The sequence below is a fragment of the Rhincodon typus genome, chromosome 26, assembly GCF_021869965.1.
Source record: "Rhincodon typus isolate 14 chromosome 26, sRhiTyp1.1, whole genome shotgun sequence".
NCBI lineage: Eukaryota > Metazoa > Chordata > Chondrichthyes > Orectolobiformes > Rhincodontidae > Rhincodon > Rhincodon typus.
The window spans coordinates 23,399,637-23,422,816 of NC_063357.1; the positions used below are offsets into that span (position 1 = coordinate 23,399,637).

Below are 23,180 nucleotides of genomic sequence, written 5' to 3' on the forward strand. Positions count from 1 at the left end.
TCCCCAAAGAGTGTCCACCACCTACAAGGCACAAGTCAGTAGTTAACTGGAATATATCCCACTTGCTTGGATGAGTGCAGCTCCAACAACGCCAAGAAGCTCAACACTATTGAGGACAAAACAGCCCACCTGATTGGCACCACATCCACAAACATTCACTCTTTCCACCACCGACGCTCAGTAGCAGCAGTGTGTACCATCTACAAGATGCACTGTAGAAATTCACCAATGCTCCTTAGACAGCACCTTCCAAACCCATGATCACTACTATCCAGAAGGATAAAGGCAGCAGATATATGGGAACACCACCACATGCAAGTTGTCCTCCAAGCCACTCGTCATTCTGACTTGGAAATATATGATCATTTCTTCACGGTTCTTAGGTGAAAATCATGGAACTACTTCAGTTATGAGTATAGATTGAAGCAGTTGATACTCTTCTCAAAGAGCTGAGAAATTTGTTAGAGGTTTTAAAAGTCCTGAGAGGGCTGTACAGAGTAGATAGGACGAAGTTGTTCCTGCTTGTAGAAGAAAAAAGGATGAGAGGACATGGCTTTAAAGTGACGTGTAAAATAAGCACAGGTGATGTGAGGGAAAAATGTTTTCAAACAGTGAATAGTCACTGTATGTGCACTGGCAGGAAATGTAGTGAAGGCAGGTTCAATTGAGGCATTCAAGAGGACACAATTGGATAATTATTTGGATAGAAATAGTGTGGGGGATATGGGGAAAAGTCAGGAGATTGCCACTCGGGAATTGAACTGGTGCAGACGCAATTGGTCAAATGGGCCCCTTCTGCACAGTGACAATTGAGATTCTGTGAACTTCCACCCTAACAGCATTGTGGATGTACCTACATCAAATAAATGGCAGTAGTTCAAGAAAGCAGCTCACTGGCCCCTTCCAAATGACAACTGGGAATGCGCAACAAATATTAGCCCAGCCAGCAGTGCCCACAAGTCATGAATAAATTTTAAGTTATTTCCTCTTTCCACATTCACTATACCCACCGTAGCTTAACTCTTTTTCCATGCTTGTTAGTTTTTCAATACCTGATATTCCCTTCTCCCAAACCTAAAGGAGATACTTCCCCTTTTAATATATATTTTACTTTTACTTTTACTTCTCTTTTCAAAATCAACTATATCTCCTCCAAACAATACCTTTCACTAACCACCAAATTTTGCAAATCCTAACTTACTTCCATGTCATTCAACTGAAATTCCTTCTTTATCATTCACTGTCAAAAACTTATCCATATTTACACTTATTTGCTGAGCTAGTGGTTTTCATATGTTTTTAAATCAACATTTACTGTCATGTTATGACATATCTGGAGGCCTGCTGGCTCAGAGATAGGGATGCTACCACTGCACCACAACAGCACTCCAGCTAGTGTTTTCTTCTCTCTTTTTCATATTCACAAGTGCTCTTACACACAACTCAGAGGTTTTCTTTCCATCACAAAATCACCCATAATAGTTTTCGTCTATTAACCACCATCAGCAAATTGCCCATCTTTCCAATCAAATAATTTACAAACAAAGCTCATTAAGGGCAATACAAAACCAAAAAAGGTGAGGGAGAGGTGGGGAGCAGCTAGTGTTTTTTTTTCTAATTTAACCTATTTTTCTTATCAACCTGTTCAGAAGTGATATTACACACCTCTGGAGAGGGTGGGACTTTGACCCTGGCTTCCTGGTCCAGGGTAGGGGCACTACCACTTTGCCATAAGCAGACCTTTCAGCTCGTGCATCTCAAACATACAACCTGCACCTTTTACAAATCAAATCACATTCTCCAAATAGCACGTCTGCTTTCGAAAACCAATCCATTACGTTAGCCAGAATTGTATTATTCTTCAGTGGGAATGGAGGTAGAGTCAGTGGGGACAATAAATTAGCAGGTAGCCACTGTTGGGATCCTAACATGGTAAAGTTCAGCCCCGTGTATCAACACACACTCACTAACTCACCTTGCCTTAGAACACAAGGTGGCGCTTGCTTGCGTGCGTATAAAATTTGAGAAATATTTTTAATGTAATATGTTTATTCTAACACGTCTACACCAAATTTATCCATTGAATAATATTAATCTGCACATCATGGATAAGTATATAGAACAAATAGATTTTAATATAGTCCACAATTTCGATTTTGTTTTATCTCTTTATTCATAAATCTCTACAATTATGTGTTAAGTTTCAACATGCAACTTCATCTAATTTTCAAATGAAGTTAATTTTACACTGTTGCTCCTGAACAAGAATAGTTGTGCATGTGTACTCAGCACCCACTGAATCCACTGACTCATGCAGGTTCTCTCATAGCTGATATCGTTGCTAGTGGCGGTGCTCATTTGCACTCCTGCTGCCCTGTCTGCCACTGGGTCAAGCATATGCTCTCACACTCTGTATTGCTCTCTATCCCCACTTGTCATTTATTTCCTGAGTCCTCACTAATCCCCCAATTAACTCCCTCTCTCAAACTCCTTGCTTTTTGTGTTCACCAGCCACTCACTGCTCCTGCCCAAATTCTTGCTGCCTCTTGCCTGAGCTATCCCCGATTTTTGCTCCTCAGCCACTGCCCCCTTCCTGCATTTACAGCATCTGTTAAACACAGAGGAAATGGTCTGCACCATCTTTAATGCAGATAGCTGTCTGGGACCTCACTGGCGATAACATGGACAGCCTTCGGAACTGCACGAGCAGTTGCGGCATCACCAAACCCTGCCTTAATTTCATTTGAATTCTGTATAACTTCCCTTAACATTTACACTATTTTCATGACTTTATTTGTAGCCAACATTGATTTTATCCCAACAGCACCTAAAATATACCTGTACAACACAACATTATTTACTAGATTATTTAATTCACCTTCCCTTATCAGACAAGGCGTAAATTAGCTCACAATAAGGAATCTGAAACTGAAACTGCCAGAAACACTCCCACAATGTGCTGTAATAAAAACATAACTTTAAATGACATGAGCACTTGACCTAGTAATAAAGGTATTGCGCATAAGGTAAAATTATATATCGGACTGTAAAGTAAAATCAAGATATTAATCTGGATTTTATGATAGTGGTGATGCAAACCTGTCTGAATTTAAGTTCATTAGTCCTCTGAAACTGGCATTAGTTTCTGGAGTCCATGTTGTCATCTAGTACAGTCTGGTAGATATTCCTGAAACCAAATGGAACTAGGGAACAGGTGATGACAATATGTTAATTTAGGGATAATTAGATAAGAACTTGACTTGCTGTATATATAGGGAATAGAAAGGGCTCTTGTGGCACAGTGGTAATGCCCTGTCACCTAGGCCAGGAGGCCTGAGTTCAAGTCCCACCTGCCCTAGACAATGTGTCATAACATGTCTGAACAGATTGTTTTTAAATCAATCATTATATGGGGAACAAGTATTAAATGGAGTGGGAGCTTTGTGATGTGCAATTTGAAATAAAACTCTGATTTGAAATCCATATGCCTGGACTCTGTCTAACCAATCTTTAACCTCTGGTTTACAGACATTCAGTGATGCACAGAAGTTCAAAATTGTTGTCAGTGATTCTATGCGCCCTCATTGGATGCACTGTTGAATCTCCCACAGAATGTAATTAGTAATCATAGATTTTATGAGCACTTCCCTTTTTACACTGATATTTCCATTAAAACACCTTAAAGAAACTCTGCCATGCTAATAAATGTAACTGGGATTTGCATTCTGTATCATATAGTACTGCTGAGAAACATCTCTAGATTTTCAAAACTAGTATTCGTCTTATGTTAACATTCTACATTCTGATCTTTCAACATTTAAATTTCTTCTAAAGTTGATTTTATATTTCAGCTTCTAATGTATTTGTCCAAACTTTAATGTGCTCTGTGGGGGAAAAAAATGTATAAAGTAAAGAATAATCCGTTTTAATCAGCATTTTACTTTGTTACTGTCTGTGAGTTACTTCAGTGTTATTGAACACTTTTTCTCTGCTTTATAGCATCACTGTTGCTGGACTGCTGAAGATCCTAATGAGTTGGCTCTAGAACAAATGTTAGGAACAGTGCAATCCATAATGCAAAGGTCGCACTTTATCAATGACAGCCAAATCCAGGTCATGGGAATTTTACCTTGTGGTCAGAAATTCTGTCAAAGTGACTTGTTGGTAATTAAGAACGTTATCAGTACTTGAGTGTGTTCACTGAGAATGAGTTACAGCAGTTTGAAGTTTTCAAAAGCAATATATTCTGTACTCCATTACTTTTCTTTCTATAATTTTTTTAAAATCAAAACTTGATCCTTTCATTTTCTCTTTCAGAAAAGATGCAAATGCTGCAATGCTGAGTAATTATGAGGTAAAGTTTCCAACTTTGTGCATGTTTTGATGATTGATAAAGAAGCTGTGAAATAAAAGCAGTGCAGCAAAATTTTAGGTCTGGTAGTATTTCTAGGGAGAGAAACAGGATTAACATTTTCAGTCCAATATGATTCCTGTTCCAAAAAAAAGTCCCTCAGTCCTTCCAAAGCTGCAACCTCTAGCGCCTAGAAGGATCAGGGCAGCAGATTCATGGCAGTACAGCCACCTGCAAATTCCCCTCAAATCATACGCCTTCCTAACTTGGAATTATATTGCTGTTACTTCACTGTTGTTGGGTTAAAAATACTGGAACTCCAATCCTAACACACGATGGGTGTCCCCACACTCAGGGACTACAACAGTTCAAAGGAGCAGATTTACCACTCTCTTCTCAAGGTCAATTAGAGATTGGCAATGAATGTTGCCTAATCCACCTATGCCCACATTCTGAAAGAAATTTAAGTGTCATTTTTGATGTAAATTTTGCTGCATTCTGTTGTTTTTCTCTGCAGAACATTTGTCCCAAGTGTGGTAAACAAAGTATGGGAATTTATTCATCAAAATAAGTATATAAAATTTATCATTTTATTTTCCTTGCTTCTCTTTATTGTTAAGAGCCTTTAAGCTAATATATTTTGCTTCTTAGTTCAAACTGTATTTATTGTATTTGCAAGAGTACATGGTTTACATGGTAGGAGTATAGGGTGAAGCATTGTAGCTTTAGGATTGTAAATCGGTTGCTAGTTTGTATGCCCTATGGATGTAGCTCATCTGGTGGAATAATGGGATTGCTGGACCATTTCTATGTATTACATTGAAATCTTAGCTGAAAGCCCTATTGGTAATCTTTCATCCTTTTGTTATCCATTTTAGGTCTTTAAGCTTCTGACTGATCTTAAAGAGCAACGGAAAGAAAGTGGAAATAAGAAGCATAGTGCTGGTCAGCAAAATCTCAACACAATAATGTATGAGGTGGGTCGAATACAATATTTGTGTGTTGCCAAGATTTGCACTCTTTTCACCCACTCTCTTGTCATATACAGAAAAGCAATTCAGTTCATGTGCAATTTTCATGGTGGAAGATGAAATTTTGATAACAAGGTACCTTGTAATAATTAGCTCATTGTTCCCATATGAATCATGATTGAGTTCATTAGAAACAATACAAGTAGTTCTACATACTTTGCTGTAAAGAAAACAAACCAAAAGTACTGGAAAATTTTGAAAGAAATGTATGTTGTTTCTTTATCTCCATGATTATATCATAAGCCATCACTGTCTACATTTCTGTGTAGAAGGTGTTGTACACATGATGTCAAAATTAAATACAGTCTTTAGCACAAGTAGAGTTGGTCGGAGGATTGTACTTAAGTCAGAGTCGAGGGATGTTTACTGTAATGGAGTTCAGAATAAGTTCTGTTGTCTAGAGCTAAGTAAGGATAGAAAGAGTATGAGAGTCAAAGTGGAATAGGAACAAAGGATAGATGAACAAAAGAGAATAAAACAATGTACAGTATCAGTTCGTTCATAAAGGAGGATCTCAGATCAGAAGAATGAAATGTGAATACTTTTTCCTTGGAGCTAAGAAGCAGTAATGGGTAGCAAACTTTGGACTGTGAACAACTCCTACCAAACAGTAGGGGTGGTGTCAGGCCTAATTTTAGATCTGGCGATTGGAAAGGCATATACCATTAGCAGTACAGTAATCATGCCTAACTTCAAACTACAAATAGACTGAATAAATTTTATCAGCACTAATGCTGTTGAGCGTGAGTTTCTGGAATGTATTGTGGATGGTTTTCTACAACAGAATGCTGAAGAACTGACTAGAGAACAGACTGTTTTAAGGTCTGGTACGATGTAACAACAAAGGGCTAATTAGTAATCTTCATGTAAGATAACCTTTAGTGATGAATGACTATATGATAGAATTCCATGTTATGTTTTAAAGTGTGGTAGTTCAGTTTAAAGCCAGGGTGCTTATTTTGAACAAAGGAAATTATGAAGGTATGGGGAGCAAATTGGTTGAGGTGGATTGGGAAATATATTAAAAAGATATAATGATACCTAGGCAGTGGATAGTCCTTCAAGAAGTCTACATAGTCTTTATAGTCTCTTTGGTTTTTAGAAATATTAGAAATATTACCAAAGGATTGGGTGGATTTTAGAACTCGGAAAAGGAGGATCAAGAAACTGATAAAGAGAGAATAAGATATGAATGTGAAATAACTACAGAAAAATACAAACTAAAATCTTCTGTGACTATGCAAAAAGGAAATATTTAGCTAATACAAATGTGGGCCCATTGCAAGCAGAGGCAGGAGCATTTTATAAAAGAGAACAGAGAAATGCAGAGAAGCTAAATTATTACTTTGTATTTGTCTTCCCTGAGGAAGATAGAAGAAATTCTCTTGAATTAGAGATCCAAGGCACTAGGAAGAATGAGGAATTTATATTAGTGAGAAAGCTGTACTGGAGAAATTGATGGGTCTGAGAGCAGGTAAGTCCCCTGGACCTGATATTGTACATTCCAGCATCTTGAAAGAGTAGCTATGGAGATACCTGATCATCTTCCCAAATTCTATAGGTTCTGTTGCTACACTTGGGAAGGTAGCATACAGGTTTGAGGAACCTGTTGATTGCTTTCAGGAAATTACTAGCAGAATCGATAAAGGAGAGCAAGTGGATGTATTATTTGGATTTTCAGAAGGCTTTTGATAAAACCTCCACAGGATGTTAGCTTCTGGAGTGCAGGAAGTCGAGGGAACTGGCTGTCAGTCATCTGGTCGAGGTATTCTTGGTCAGGGAGTCACTGCCTCTGCAGTCCAGGGAGTGGGTCATGGCTAGTTCAGGTGTTTGGGGTAGAGTGGTCTGGGAGATGTGTAGCCATCAGTCAAGTGTCAACTACGGCTGTCTAATTAGGTTGCTTAAGACGGTCGGTCCATCCATAGAAACTAGAGGAATCATGGTGGGGAGGAAAAGAAGAATCCCTTAAAACCATTCTTGTATGAAGGATGAAATAGGCCTTTGAAAACAAAATAATTTCAGTGCACGAGGTGACTGTTGTGATCTAAAAGCAGTACAATCAAAGGGGCCCAAAACACCTTACCACTGCTGCTGTCATGATGCCATACTGATCTGACTTGTGCCATCCTTGAGGCGGCTCAGTGGTTAGCACTGCTGCCTCACAGCACCAGGGACCCAGGTTCAATTCCACCCTCGGGTGACTGTGTGATGTTTGCACACACTCCCCATATCTGCGTGGGTTTCCTCCAGGTGCTCCGGTTTCCTTCCACAATCCAAAGATGTGCAGGTTAGGTGGATTCGCCATGCTAAGTTACCATAGTGTCCAGGGATATGTAGGCTAGGTAGAATAGCCATAGAATATGGAGGGTAACAGGGATAGAGTAGATTGTGGGTCTGGGTGGGATGTTTTTCAGATGTTGGGGTAGACTCGATGGTCCAAATGGCCTGCTACCACGCTGGAAGGATTCTATGATTCTCACACTCATTTGCAGTTCATCTGCAAACACTCTGACATCTGTCATCCATCTACGCCTAGCTTGACCCCTCTTTCTGCTTGCACTTTCAAAGAGATCCCTCTAACTTCTCAACTCTGATCAAATGACTGAAATACTGGCATTTTTTCTGGATATCACTTCTGAGTTTTTGTTCTTGCAATTTCAATTACCTCGTTATTTGTCTAATGGTCTAACATATAAAGTTTTAGGATATGCCTTAGCATCTACATTACCACTCGGACAAGTTTCCTGAAATCAAATTGATTCAAGCTATGTTTCTGAATATTTGGTAGGACTTTCATGTAAAGTAATAACTTTTAACAAACTGTGTGAGGGTCTTACAACCATGATTTCTTTTTAGTATCTTTTTGGGGCTTCATCCTTATCCTTTGCCTATTATTTTTCCAATCAGAAATCTTTTTGTGCTTTTGAGTTCTGAGGAAGGGCCACTGGACCCGAAATGTTAACTCTGTTTTCTCCTTCACAGATGCTGCCAGACCTGCTAAGCTTTTCCAGCAACTTTGTTTTTGTTCCTGATTTACAGCATCTGCAGTTCTTTTGGTTTTTAACCTTTTGTGGGTGTTGGTTGTGAGAAGTATATAGAGTTCTGTTCGAAATGAAACAAAAATTTGAGTTTCTCAGCAGCGTTTCACAGACAGCAGCATTATTACACCAGATTGAACAGCTTGTTGCCTAGGAAACCTTACAGCTAATACTCTCTGCATCTTCTCAGCAGTCGTGGAGATGGTTTCCATAAAGTACAGCAAGGCAGTAGATTGCTTTACTCATTTATTCATTCTGGACTGAAGTAGTGTGAATGTCTGGTCTGCAAGTCTGTTTAAGAAGGCATGGTCATGTAAATCAGAATTTGAATCTGAAGACAGTTAAGGATCAGAATTACACCAAGCAACAGTTAAATGGCATGAATTTATACCACTGTTTCGATATCATCTCCATAAGTGTTGATTAATCTGCTGTTTAGTATAATTTGTTTATTTGCTACCTATCATAATTCAGTGCATTGTTCTGCTGACTGCTACTTCAGTTTTTTTTTTCAATTTTCATTTTTGTTCCTGCATATCTTCTCTCCATGTTTTTTTTCAAATAAAACATAACATATCACTAACTGTAAAATCTCACTTGTGCATTTTGGGGTGCCTACTAAGTATTTATTTAGTAAATGTTTGGGTGACCACACTAACATGATTTTTTTTTCAGCTATTTCTGATATAACCAAACCCTAAGTACATCTCAGAATGTTAATATATAGTGATTTATGCATTTTTAGTTCTTCAATTTAACAAGTTGAACCACGGGGTTTCTCTAATTAAATACCTTATTATATTTTAGATATGGGATCATTTCTACTTCTGTTCTCTCTTTGGATTCCTTGGCAAAAGGCCATGAACCAGGCATCTGCGCAGAGAGGACAATGAGTGGCAATAAGATTTAATTATGCAGTATATTTAAAAGTGAGGTAGTTCAGTCTGAAGTAAGCAAGTTAAATATGATTGGAAATTGTGAAAGCATGAGGTGCAAATTGGCTGACTTGGATTGGAAAAACACCTTAAAAGACCCTATATCAGCAATGGACAGTCTTTAAAGAACTTATTACATGGCCTTTACCAATTAGCTAATCCTTCAAGGTGCACAAACTCAAACATCAACCGTAGCTGACAAAGAAAGTGAAGGAAATGAGTATGCATCAGAAGGTTGTACCGGGGAAATTAATGGAGCTAAAATTTGATAGTCTACAAACTCAGAGTGTTGGAACGCGTTTGCTATAGAGATAGAACATGCATGGATAACTTCCAAAATTCCAAATTACCGAGGTGAGGAAAGATTTCTCCAGCAGAGGTAGTGATTCTGTGGAATGCTGCTGTGGAAGCCAAGTGATTGGGTGTCTTTAAGACAGAGATTATAGGTTCTTGATTAGTGAGGGAATTGAGGGTTATGGAGAGAAGGCAAGAGAATGGGGTCTAGAGACATATCAGCCATGATCGAATGGCAGAGCAGACTTGATGGATCAAATGGCCTAGTTCTGCTTTGATATTGTCTATGGATTATGTGATGATTCCTGCAGATTGGAAACTTGGAAATATGACTGCATTATTTAAGAAAGGAGCAAAGGAAAAATGGAACTACGGACCCTTCAGCACGAGTAGTAGATTGTAGCATATTCCCTATCATAAAGGACATGATAAATAGACACACAGACAAAAAATATCTGATTGGGCATAGTCAGCATGAATTTTCAAATGGAAAATTATATTCAATAAACTTGTTGGAGTTTTTGTGAGGGTGTTAGTAACAAAATTGATTTTTTAAAAAAACATTATGGATTTAGTACATTTGGACGTTCAAAATTCTTTTGATAAAGACTAAACCCCCCTCCCTCAACTCTGTCTGTCTCTCGCACTGTCTCTCACATGGTAGGTGAGCAAAATTAAAACACATGGAATTGTCATGGAGGTTTTGTTTAAGTCATAGTCATAGATTTATGCAGCACCACAGAAACAGACCCTTCAGTCCAACCAGTCCGTGCTGAACATAATCCCAAACTAAACTCATCCCACCTGCCTGCTCCTGGTCCGTATCCCTCCAAACATTTCCTATTCATGCACTTATCCAAATGTTTTTAGATGTAATAACTGTAATAACTAATAAAACTATAGTAAATCTTTAAGTGCAATCCCACAAGCAGCTGCAAGATCAGTGCTGCTCCCCAGCCACCACTTCTCTGGGATGTGTTCTGGCTAGGCCTTACTCATACAGTTATTTATGATTAATGCAGCACGGAAGCACTTTCTGTTCAGTTAAAAAGGGGAGGGCAATACTCGTCCTTGTGTGACTTAGCTAAAGAATACCATCTCATCCACTGCAGTCAAAATCCACTTCCATCCCTGTTAATTGAAGGCACAGCTCCTTAATGCAATTTTAACCAGCCCTACCTAACTGCATTCTATTAATTTTAAGCTCATCCAGAATTTAGGCACTTAATTATATTATAATATAATATTATATAATATTATATTATAATATACATTGTGGTAAGTTCTGCTCCACAGTTTCTTCGTCCATCAGTTTGTCTAGTCAGAATCCTTGTCCCTGTTCCTTGAATCCCAAGCCAGTTGATGAAGCTTGGAACTATAAACTGGTACCTTTCTCACAAAGAGGTTTATTCACAGAAAGTGGCATTTCATATATCTACTCCCTACCAACCAACCTGTTATCCCTCTTTATTTTGTTTTAATATATTACTTGAAACAGTGAAACCAAATTAAGCAAAAATTAAACAGGTGGAAGTCCCTTAAAGGGACAAAAATTAAATGTCAGTGGCTACTGGGATTTGAACAGCCAGAACAATAGCCTGGAGTACTTGTGTAGAGACATTACCACAATGCTACCACCTTCCCATCCGTTTCTCATTAGATGTTTCTAATCAACCTGTTCTGATGTGTTATGATGCATCCCTGGAGCAGGTGGGACTACAGCAGCTGCTTTTTCTGAGTAGGGATGCTCCCACTGCACCTCAAGGCTCCCTTCATTCTCTGATGGGTGTTCTTGAAGATATTTCAATTCAAACTGTTCAGAAATATCATTATACATCTCTGGAGCAGGTGGAACTTGAACTTGGGCCTCCTGGCTCAGAGATGCTTCATTAAATAAAGCCATTCACCTGTGTATCTTAACAATATAATTCATGTACGATTAACAGTCCTCATTCTTAAATCCTTCTGCAGCCTCCTTTTAATCTCTTGCTGCAGTTTTGACATCCCAACTTTTGGTGCATTCCACCTTCTATGTTTTGATGCCAGAGAAAAGGCAGGGGAGTGGGTTGACTAATGGGCATAGTTTTGGAAGAGAAAAAAAGAAGAGGCTGGGGAATGGGGAAAAGAGAAGTGAGGGAAGGCTTGAGTGTTGACTGTGAACAGAAAAATGGCTGTCTTCCAGTGGGCAAGAAAGAACTAAGGGCTAAATATATGTATGTAAGTGCATGAAGTATAATGAACGAAACTGGGGAACTGGAAGCAGAAATTGCTTGAGCGGGGTATGACATAGCTGCATTGACAGAAACTTGGCTTAAGCCAGAATGTGATTAGAACTTACTTTATTAGATTATAAGCTTTCTAGTAGAAAAAAGGTGGGTAAAAAGCAGTCTTGATCAAAGTACCGTAGTCCTTGAACAAGATACCTGATTTAGAATCCATATGGTTAGAGATGAGAAGCGAGCGGTGACATTGTTGGAAATTTATTAAAAATCTCCAAACAGTGAGGTAGAAGTCGTAGAGAGCATTTGTAGGCAGATTATGGAAACCTGCAGGACAAGTAGGGTTGAGAAAGCTGGTGATTTCAATTACCCTAGGGTAGAGTGGATAATAGGTAGAGTGTGGGGCATGGAAGGGAAGAAATTCCTGTCACGTGTGCAGGACAACTTTCTGTAATAGTGTATTTCTAGTCCTACCAGAGAGGTAGCTATGCTGGATCTGGTCCCAGGAAATAAGACGGGCCAAGTGGAGAACATCAGAGTGGGGGAGCATTTGGTAAATAGCAATCAAAATGTAATAAGGTTAAATTTTATGTTTGAAAAGGATTAAAAAAAAGTCAAGGATTAAGATCCTCGACTGAAAAAGTGCAGATTTTAGGGGTCTAAGGTTGAACTGGAGCAAGTTGATTGGAAATGCATTTTGTTGGATGAAAAAGAGATGAATAGAATGTAATAGTGTGTGGAGCTGGAGGAACACAGCAGTACAGGCAGCATCAGAGGAGCAGGAAAGTTGACATTTCACGTCAGAACCCTTCTTCAGAAATCTCTGACTCCGGCATTGGCAGTTCTTACTATTTCTGAATAAGATGTAAGCTAGGTACAAATCTATGAGAAATAAATACAGGGTATCTAAAGCTAGAGAACCCTGGATGGCTAAAGATATTGACGAGAAAATAAGGAAGAGAAAAGAGGCATAAGACGCAAACCAGAATAATAATAGTAATAGAAATCCGGAAGAGTTTCACAAATACAGGAGAGAGGCTAAGGCTGGAATAAGGAAGGCTAAGAGGAAAGAATGCCTGGCTGCTCTAAAATAAATAGTAAAATGTTTTTCAAATATATTAAAAGTAAAGATTATTGAAGGATAGAGTGGGGTCCAGAAGGAATAAGCAGGGTAAGCTGCTCACTGAATGAAGTAAGGGAATGGTAGAGGTACTAAGTGAGTACTTTGCATCTGTCTTTGTCACCATTTTCTAATTTGCTAATGGCCTGGTTGAAAAATGTGGGTGTTAGCAACTGAGCAGTATAACGATAGATAAAGAAAAACTGCTACAAAGGTTGGCAGCACTCCAGTGAAGAAATCGCCAGGCCTGGATGGGATGCATCCTAGATTGCTGAGAGAAGTAAGGGAGCAAATTGCAGCGTCGTTGACAGAAATTTTCCAGGCCTTTCTGAACACAGGATCAGGACTGGAGGATTGCACGTGTGACTCTTGTTTAAGAAAGGGGCAAAGGAATACCCAGGAAATTACAGATCTGTCACCGTGACATCAATAGTAGGAAAACTGGAGACCATAATACCGAGTAAGATAATATGTACTTAGAGAAAAGTAAGTTGATACTGGACAGTCAACATGGCTTTGTCAAGGGCTGGTCGTGTCTAACAAATTTATTTGAACTCGTTGACAAGGTAACACAGGTAGTGGATGAGGCTAGTTTTGTGAATGTTATATATTTGGATTTTCAGAAGGCATTATGTGCGATGCTACATTGTAGGCTCATTAGCAAATTAGAAACGTTTGGGATTGATGGGCCCTTGGCAGCATGGATTAGAAATTGGCTAAAAGATAGGAAACAGATGGTAGGTACAGATGGGCATTTCTCCGACAGATGAGTTGAAAGTGTTCCCCAGGGATCAGTGTTGAGACCCTTTGTTTTTCTAAATCAGAAAAATCATGTGGAGATGGGTATTGAAGGCAAAATCTCTAAATTTGCAGGTAGCTCGAAAGTAGGGAGAGTAGCGAATTGTGAGGATGATGTTGAGTGACATCAGAATTACATTGGTAAGTTGACCAAATGGGCAGACACATGGCAGATGAATGTCAATGCAGCCAACTGTGAGGTCATGCATTTTAGGAAAAGAAATATAAAGAGACAATACAGGCTGAATGGTACGACTTTGAGGGGAGTACAGGATCAGAGAGACCTCATGGTTCATGTACATAATTCTATTAAGGTGGCCAGGCAAATTGAAACAGTTTATTGCCCATCCTGAGTTGTACTTGAAAAGGTGGTGATGAGGTACCTTCTGGAACCGCTGCAGTCCACATGTTTTAGATTAACCTACAATGCCCTCAGGGAGAAAATTCCAGGATTTTGATCTGGTCAAACCACATTTTGTGTTATGTTTAGGACACTTTTGTTTTATTTAAGGAAGGATGTTAAAGTCCTGGAGAAAGTGCAGAGGAGATTTACTAGAATGGTAACAGACATGAGAGATTTTGGGTACAAGGAAAGTTTAGAGAAATTGAGCTTGTTCTCCTTGGGGCAGAGAAGATTAAGAAGTGACCTTACTGAGGTGTTAAAAATATGAACAATTTTGTTGGAGTCTTCTGCACTATTGAGGACAGAGTATTTATTTTGTTTACTACATTTCGTTCACAGACTTTAAAATATTTGTCCAAAACACCATGCAAACATCAGACCCCAGAAATTGTAACCAAGTTTCTTAGAGCCATGCTTCCGCAAAGACTGACCAAGTAAGTACAGCTATCCACTTCATGCTATGTTGTTTTCCATCAGATTATCTAAGTAAATTATGTCAAAGTAAACAAATATTTTTATAGGGAAGTTCCTAAGTCTGTATGATTCTACACTGACTGAGTTTATTTTAGTCAGTGACAAAGAATTCTTGTCGTTGTTCATTGTTCATCCTGTTTTGAAGGTTTCTGGCAGTCCAGCTAAGGGTATTTTTTTGGTCATTGAATTTGGCTAAGAAACTTAAACAAAAATAAGAAATGAGAAGTTTGCATTCTTTATATTCTGGGGATGTAAGCATTACTGGCAAAGCCACCATTTATTGGCCATCCCTAATAGCCTTTGAGTAGATGATGATGAACATACCTTCTTGACTGTTGTGGCCTCAGAGGTATGATGCACCACAGTGCTGTTAGGGATGAAGTTTTAGGATTTTGACTTAGTCACAGGAAAGGAACAGAGATATAAATCCAATTCAATAAGAACTGTGACTTGGAATAGAACTTGCAGGCTTGTATCCTTCTTGATGGTAGCTGTTTAATGTTTAGAAGGTGCAGAGAGAGAGCGCTGTGGTGAGTTGCTGCAGTGTACCTTGTGGTTTGCACAAAAATGAAAACCATGAAATGAAAATTCACCTGGGCACTAAAGGCATCACATCAACTTGTTAGGCATTCTTTAGGGAAAGTTGAGAATGAGTGTACTTTGGCAGTGAGAAGGGCAGTTTGATACAGTGTATGATTGACCAAAAGGAGGACAAAAAATCCTAATGTTGCGCTTAGTTTATGAATGGCTGTTTCTCTGTAGGACACTAAAATCTATGTGCGTGAGGTTTGCATGTTCCTGAATACATGCATTTAATTTTTAAGCTGACACTTTTCTAAAATGCCAAGATACACAGCAAGAATTGGAACCATATAGAATTGATAGGTTCCAAATTGGATGCAGTACGTAATAAAAAGTTTAAAATAAAGTTCAATTTACTCAATTTCAGTTGTACTTCATCCTACTATCCTGTAATTGTAGATAAATCTACAACATTGCCAGTCTTGTTCTGATATTGCATATTGACATATAATGAAAAAAGTAAAAGGAAAATATTGGGCAGATAGTATCTTGTATATAATTTTTTTCTGAGTTGCTAAGATAGGATCTAATTGTCATACTAGACGAAAAGGTTGAGGCCCTGATTACAATCTTCATTAGACCTGAGAACGCTGCTGACAAACAGCTCTTTCCACTTGTTGGCTGTAGTACACGATGTAAACAGCATAACTAAAATTGTTCCAACTATGGCGGAGTCTCACTTTTCATTGTCTTTCAAAACACTATCCATGATTATCAGCTCAACATTTAATGGAGAATGGTCTTGGACACAAAACTGAATTGGAGAATGGTGGTTGGGAACATGGAGTGTGATGCAGCTTTACTTTGACAAATACAGTGCAGTAAAGTATTACTGTTTTTTGAGACATTGTGTTGGCTTATTGCCATCTGTTAGATGAATGTTGCTCTTCAGCCAGCCAAAGTTATACTTTACAGATGTGATTGCTACTGGATAACTTAGTAAAATTCAATATGATGTAAGTGACAAGACTTGCAAGTAATCTGGCTAACATTCTTTTAGAACCATCTTATGTGATCTAAAAAGATAGTTGTCTGGCTTAGTGATCAAGTATTGAAGTGATCAAGAAGGTTTTCCACTGATAATATTGACTTTGGAACTGTTTTATAGATGGTGCCAATATAATGGAAGGTAGCACCTCCGAGACAGGCTCATGCACTGTTTGGAGTGATTTATCTTGTATTGGTCTTCACCTCCACCTAGCTGTCATCTGTGGCTCAAAGTAGTTGTTAGCATGTGACAGTAGCCACACCCCACTAAACTGTTCTGAAGAGCAAGCTAAATCGAATAAGGTAACTATCAGGTCTCCTACGTTGTGGAATGTGTAGAGCTCAACAAGACACAGAGGATGTCCAGGTCCCACAATGCATTCAGATCTATTTTCAGCAGACATGTCTTGCTATTGACCAAAATAGGTTGGAACAGAAGAGTGAAGCTGATGATGTGCCTATTTCCCTCCCTATAATCAATTCACTTGCAAGTCATGTTCATCGATCAGCCATCTGTCAGAAGTCCTGTGGCAATGGCTGAGTGATATAGCAGATGTGGATTCACTGAGAGCTACCGTGGTGAATCTGCATACAAGCCTGTTTAGCCACAGAGTCACTTTTCACTGGAAGGCATCAGAGATGGAACTTGGTTTCCCCGATCAACTGAGTAGCTCTTTTCAGGATCACACCTTACAATTCTAAAGTATGACATCACCTTCCAAACCTGGTATCTGAAAAGACCACAGTAGCAGATCCACGAGAGGAAGGGGGATTGGATGGCTTAATGGTATTTTTGCTGAACTGTTAATCCAGGACCCAGGTTTGAACCCTGCCAGGGCAGATGGTAGAATCACAATTCAATTTTTTGAAAAAACTGGAACTGAGAATCTAATGATGTCCACAATCCATTGTCGATTTTTGGAAAAACCCATCTGGTTCACGAAACTGTGTGAGCTTGGTCTTGGCTCCGCCCTCTACAATTGGATCCTCGGCTTTCTGACAGGCCACAATCAGTAAGGATAGGTAACTGCACTTCCTCCACAGTAACACTCAATACCGAAGCCCCCCAAGGATGTGTCCTCGACCCCTTACTGTACTCCCTGAACACCTACGACTGTGTTGCCAAATTCCGCACAAACGCCATCTACAAATTCACTGACGACACCATCATAGTGGGATGGATATCTAACATTAACAAGTCAAAATATAGAAGGGAGATAGAGGGTTTGATGATGTGGTGCAATGAAAACAGTGTGTCTCAACGTTGACAAAACTAAAGAACTGATCATCGACTTCAGAAAGAAAGGACGAAAACACGCTCCCATCTATGTCAACAGAACTGAGGTTGAGAGAGTGAAGAGCATCACGTTCCTTGGAGTGACGATAATCGATGACCTGTCCTGAATTTCCCACATGAATAAGACAGTCAAGAATGCACAACACCTCTTCTTCGTTAAGTGGCTCAGGAAATTTGGCATGTACATAAAGTCCCTCACCAACTTCCACAGATGCACCATTGAAAGCATATTGTCTGGGTGCATAACGGCCTGGTATGACAACTGCTCTGCCCAGGAGTGTAAGAAACTACAGAAGGTGGTGTACGCAGCCCAGACCATCATGAAAGCCAGCCTTCCATCCATGGCTTGATGCCACAGAAAGGCAGCGAACATCATCAAAAACCCATCATACACTGGTAATGACCTCCTACAACCTCTCCAGCAGGCAGAAGATATAGAAGCCTGAACACATGCACGAACAAGTTCAGGAACAGCTTCCTACCGTCTGTTATCAGACTGTTGAATGGACTCTAGCCTCAAATAATGTAATCTTCAATGGAACCTGTATGCCTCTAAGTCTTTTGATCTGTACATCCTTTGCTTGCTGTGATCTGCCTGTACCGCTTGTAAACAAAGATTTTCACTGTATTTCGGTACATGTGACAATCAATCAATGTCCTTTATGGAAGGAAACTGCCATCTTTACCGGGTCTCGCCTACCTGTGACTTCAGACCCACAGCAATCTGGTTGACTCTTAACTGCCTTCTGGGCAATTAGGCATGGGCAATAAATGCTGGCCTAGCCAGCAAAGCCTTCATCCCGTGAATGAATAAAGAAAAAAAACATGGGAACACCGTCACCTGATCGTTCGCCTCCAGGCTGTAAATAAGACCATAAGAAATAGGAACAGGAGTGGACCATTTGCCCCTTTGAACCTGTTCTGCCATTCAATAGGAATATCACTGATCTGACATTCCTTCCATCAACTTTCTAGCCCTATCCCCGTACCCCTTGATTCCCCTACTAAGCAGGAATCTATCTATCTCAGCCTTGTTCCACAAGGGCTCTGCCCCCACAGCTCTCTGTGGTGAGAAGTTCCAAACAGTCACAACTCTCTGAGAGAAGAAGTTCCTTCTCATCTCGGTCTTAAATAAGTGCCCTTTGGCCCTAGGCTATCCCCTGAAGGGAAACATCCTCTACATAAATGATTTGGAGGAAAATGTGGCTGGTCTGATTAGTAAGTTTGCAGATGATACAAAGATTGGTGGACTTATGGATAGTGTGGAGGATTGTTAGAGGATACAGCAGGATATAGATCAGTTGGAGGCGTGGGCAGAAAAATGGCAGATGACATTAACATATGTGAGGTGATACATTTTGGAAGGTAAAGTATAAGTGGAAATTGTACAGTGAATGGCAGAACCCTTAGGAGTATATGCAGAAGGATCTGGGTGTGCAGGTCCACAGATCACTGAAGGTGGCAGTGCTGATAGATAAGGTAGTAAAAAAGGCCTATAGCATGCTTGCCTTCATTGGAAGGTGCATTGAGTATAAGGATAGGCAAGTTATGCTGGAGCTTTATAGAACTTTAGTTAGGCCACACTTAGAATATTGCGTACAGTTCTGGTTACCACACAACCAGAAGGATGCTTTGAAGAGGGTAGAGAAAAGGTTTACTGGAATGTTGCTTGGTATAGGGGATTTTAGCTTATGTAGAAAGATTGGATAGACTGGGTTTGTTTTCACTGGAACAGGAGGTTGAGGGGCGACCTGATAGAAGTTTATAACATTGTGAATGACATGGATGGAATGGAAACTGAGTCTTTTTCCCAGGGTGGAGGGGTTAATTACTAGGGGACACAGGTTCAAGGTGCAGGTTGGAGGGGGAGGTTTAAAAAGAGATGTGCGGGGCAAGTTTTTCTGACAAAGGGTGGTGAGTGCCTGGAACATGCTGCCGGAGAAGGTGGTAGAAGCAGACACAATAGCAGCATTCAAGAAGCACCTGGACTGATACATGAATAGGAAGGGAGTTGAGGGATATGGATCCTGTAAGTGAGGACAGTTTTAGTATGGAAGGGCAAAATGTATTGGCGCAACCTTGGGGGGCCAAAGGGGCTGTTCCTGTGCTATATTGTTCTTTTTCTTACCTGGTCTGTCCTATATGCGACTCCAGACCCAATATGGTTGACTCTTAACTGCCCTCTGAGCAATTAAAAATGAGCAATAAATGCTGACCTTGCCAGTGATGCACACATCCCATGAAACATCTTTAAATAAGGGGCTAGAAAATGTTCCTAAACATGATCTGCTTCACTTCTGTAGCCAAGGCGAAGCTGGCAGGCATCCCATCACCACCGTGGTATATAATTTCCAAAAGATAAAGTAATGATGACATGGTGCATGGAACATAGAGTCATAGCATCATACAACACGGAATCAGACCCTTCAGTCCTTCCTCAAGGACAACGCCACAGCTGACTGACTAGAATGTAGGACTCCTCTTGACAGCAGAGAGCTGGTTAGGTATGATGCCTAGGTCACTGTCCTCAGTGGGATTTATTAACAAAGAAGAGTCAGCTCAAGGAAATAAATGCAGGTTATATATTCTTCATAGAACTGGAAAATAGTTGCAATGCAGGAGTACATTTGGTCTCTGTGTCTGCACTTGCTCTTCAACTAAGTGTCTGACTCAGTGCCATTCTTCTGCCTTTTCTCCATAAAACTGCATTAATTCCCTTTTGAACACCTCAACTGAACCTGCCTCCAACACAGTCTCAGGACTAACCACTCATTGTATTTTCCTCCAATCACTGTTGCTTTTACTGATTTAAATCCATGCCATCTTGTTTTCAATCCTTTCATGAGTGGGAACAATTTTTCCCTATTTATTCTGTATATTCAAAGAGTCATACAGCACGAAAATGGACCCTTCAGTCCAACTCATCTGTGCTGACCAGACATCCAAATCTGACCTAGTCCCATTTGCCAGCATTTGGCTCCTATCCTTCTGATCTCTTATTATCCATATACTCATTCAGATGTCTTTTAAATGTCGAAATTGTACCTGCCACCAATCTTTCTTTGGCAGCTCATTCCATGTACGTATCACCTGTGTGAAAACGTTACCCATCGGATTATCAGGGGAGGTGATGACCTAATGGTATTATCATGGACTGTTAATCCAGACACCCAGATAATGTTCTGGGGACCCAGATTCAAATCCCGCCATGGCAGATGGTGGAATTTGAATTCAATAAATATCTGGAATTAAGAATCTAATGATGACCGTGAATCCATTGTCGATTGTTGGAAAAACTCATCTGGTTTACTAATGTCCTTTAGGGAAGGAAACTGCCATCCTTACCTGGTCTGGCCTACATGTGACTCCAGACCCACAGCTATATGGTTGACTCTCACTGCCCTCTGGGCAATGAGGGATGGGCAATAAATGCTGCCTAACCAGTGACGGCCTCATCCCATGAATGAATAAAAGAATAAAGGAATTTTTAAATCTTTCCCCTGACACCTTAAATCAATATCTTCTAGTTTTGGACTTCCCCATCCTGGGAAAAAGACTTTTATTCACCCTATCCATGCCCCTCATGATTTTAGAAACCTCTATAAGATTACCCTTCAGTTTCCACCATTCCAGTGAAAAAAGCCCTTGCCTCTCCCTATAGCTCAGGCCCTCCAATCCTGACAACATCCTTTCAAATCCTTTCTGCACCCTCTCAAGTTTAACAACTCATGATCATGATCATGAATATTTCATTTGGATCACCTATGAGATTTCTCTTTGCCAAGGAGAACAATTTCAGCTTCTCCAATCTATCAACATAACTGAAATCCCTCATCCCTGGGGCTTTTCTCATAAATTCTTCCATGCTCTCTACAATAGTTTCGCACCCTTCCTAAAGTGTGATACCCAGAATTGGATGTAGTACTCCTGCTGAGGCAAAACTAGTCTTACACAAGTTCAACATAACCTCCTTGTACTTCTACTGTATGTCCCTGTAAATAAAGCCTAGGATACTGTATGCTTTATTAACTGTTTTCTCAATCTATCTGCCACCTTTAATGATTTATGCACATATACATCCAAATCCGTCAAATCCCTTTTGCAGTTTTACCCTTTAAGTGCCTTTGCTACCAAAATTTATCACCCCTCACTTCTCCACATTGAACTGTATCTGCAACCTATTTGATTTGATTTATTATTGTCATGTGCACCTAGGTACAGTGAAAAGTTTTGTTTTATATGCAGTATTTGCCCACTCCAACAACTTGTCTATGTAGTTTTAAAGTTCTAACTATGATCTTCACTGTTTATAATGCTTCCAAATTTTGTCATCTACAAGTTTTGTACTTGTGTCCTGTACCCCAAGGTCTAGATCATTAATATTTATCAGGAAAAGCAAGAATGCTAATACCAACCCTGGGAAACTCCACTACAAATTGTTTGCCCAGCCCAAAAAAACATCTTGTAAGCATTACTGAGATAGTAGGAACTGCAGATGCTGGAGAATCTGAGATAACAGGGTATAAAGCTGGATGAACACAGCAGACCAAGCAGCATCAGAGGAGCAGGAAAGCTGACGTTTCACGTCTAGAGCATTACTGTTCCTTATCACGCAGAAAGTTTTGTATCCATGTTGCTTCCATTTTCATTCCATGACGTCTAACTTTATTCACCCAACTGTTGAGTGGCACCGTATCAGGTATCTTCCAGAAGTCCATGTACACTATATCAACAATACTGCCCCTCATCAATTGTCTTTGTTACCTCATCAAAAAATTCCAGTAAGTTAGTTAAATATGATGTTCTCTGGAAAAACCCATGCTGACTGTCTACTTGAGTGCAACCTTTTTCCAGAGGTTCCCAATCAACTAATGTTAAACTGCTGTGAATAACTTTTTTGATCAAAAGTATAACATTTGTAATCTTCCAGTCCTCTAGCACTACCCCCGAGTCGAAGAGAGACAAAACATTATTATCAGTGTTCTGAAATGTTCATCCTCATTTTCCTAGTACCTTTGGATGTATTTATTCCATCCCAGTGTCTTGTCAACCTTTAGGTGTGGCCACAGAAAAGAAAAATGGCATGAATCCAGCACAGACTTTGTTGTCATAAACCATCTTACCAGTAAATTGGCTTGCCTTCCTAAAGTTGTTGACGATTGCTTGATGATACTTAACTTTTCCTTGCATAGCAACAGCAACTAACTCTCGATGTGTACCACCACTACCATGATCAATCGTGGTGAAGACAAGGAAAAAATTCTATAATGATCTCAATCCTTAATACAACCGTGCCAATGTCAGGCAAGCTCATTTGGCATCAGTACAAGAGTTGAGACAGATAACCAGGCATGGCAAAGGGTCATCAGGAAAAATAGGCAGTTCTATCAGCAGTGGTCTCCTCTTACTGAACAAATGTGCTAAGCATGAGGTTTTAACCACTGACCATTTTCTGTTACTCCGATCTGAATAAGATGTCTTTGATACACTTGCAATCTATGCTTTGGCATAGAATCAACAAAGTCACCTTTCAGCAGAAGGACAAGTACATGTACATGTATATGCAACAAAATCCACTTGCAAGGCTGACTGCTGAACTTTGTGTCTTCTCATTTCAATGCTAAATATATACTCCTACATGCCGCCAGGGG

At 39.7% G+C, this 23,180-nt stretch overlaps 1 protein-coding gene across 2 annotated transcripts in view; it reads left to right on the forward strand.

Moving 5' to 3' along the window:
• LOC109914538 (calcitonin gene-related peptide-receptor component protein) overlaps positions 1-23,180 on the forward strand; it is a 78,528-nt gene that overhangs the window by 9,961 nt on the left and 45,387 nt on the right. For both annotated transcript variants that reach the window (XM_020514132.2, XM_048612652.1), the window contains exons 2-4: positions 4,318-4,354; positions 5,230-5,328; positions 14,529-14,623. In XM_020514132.2, the coding sequence (XP_020369721.1) occupies positions 4,318-4,354; positions 5,230-5,328; positions 14,529-14,623 (231 nt within the window). The remainder of the gene's footprint in view (positions 1-4,317; positions 4,355-5,229; positions 5,329-14,528; positions 14,624-23,180) is intronic.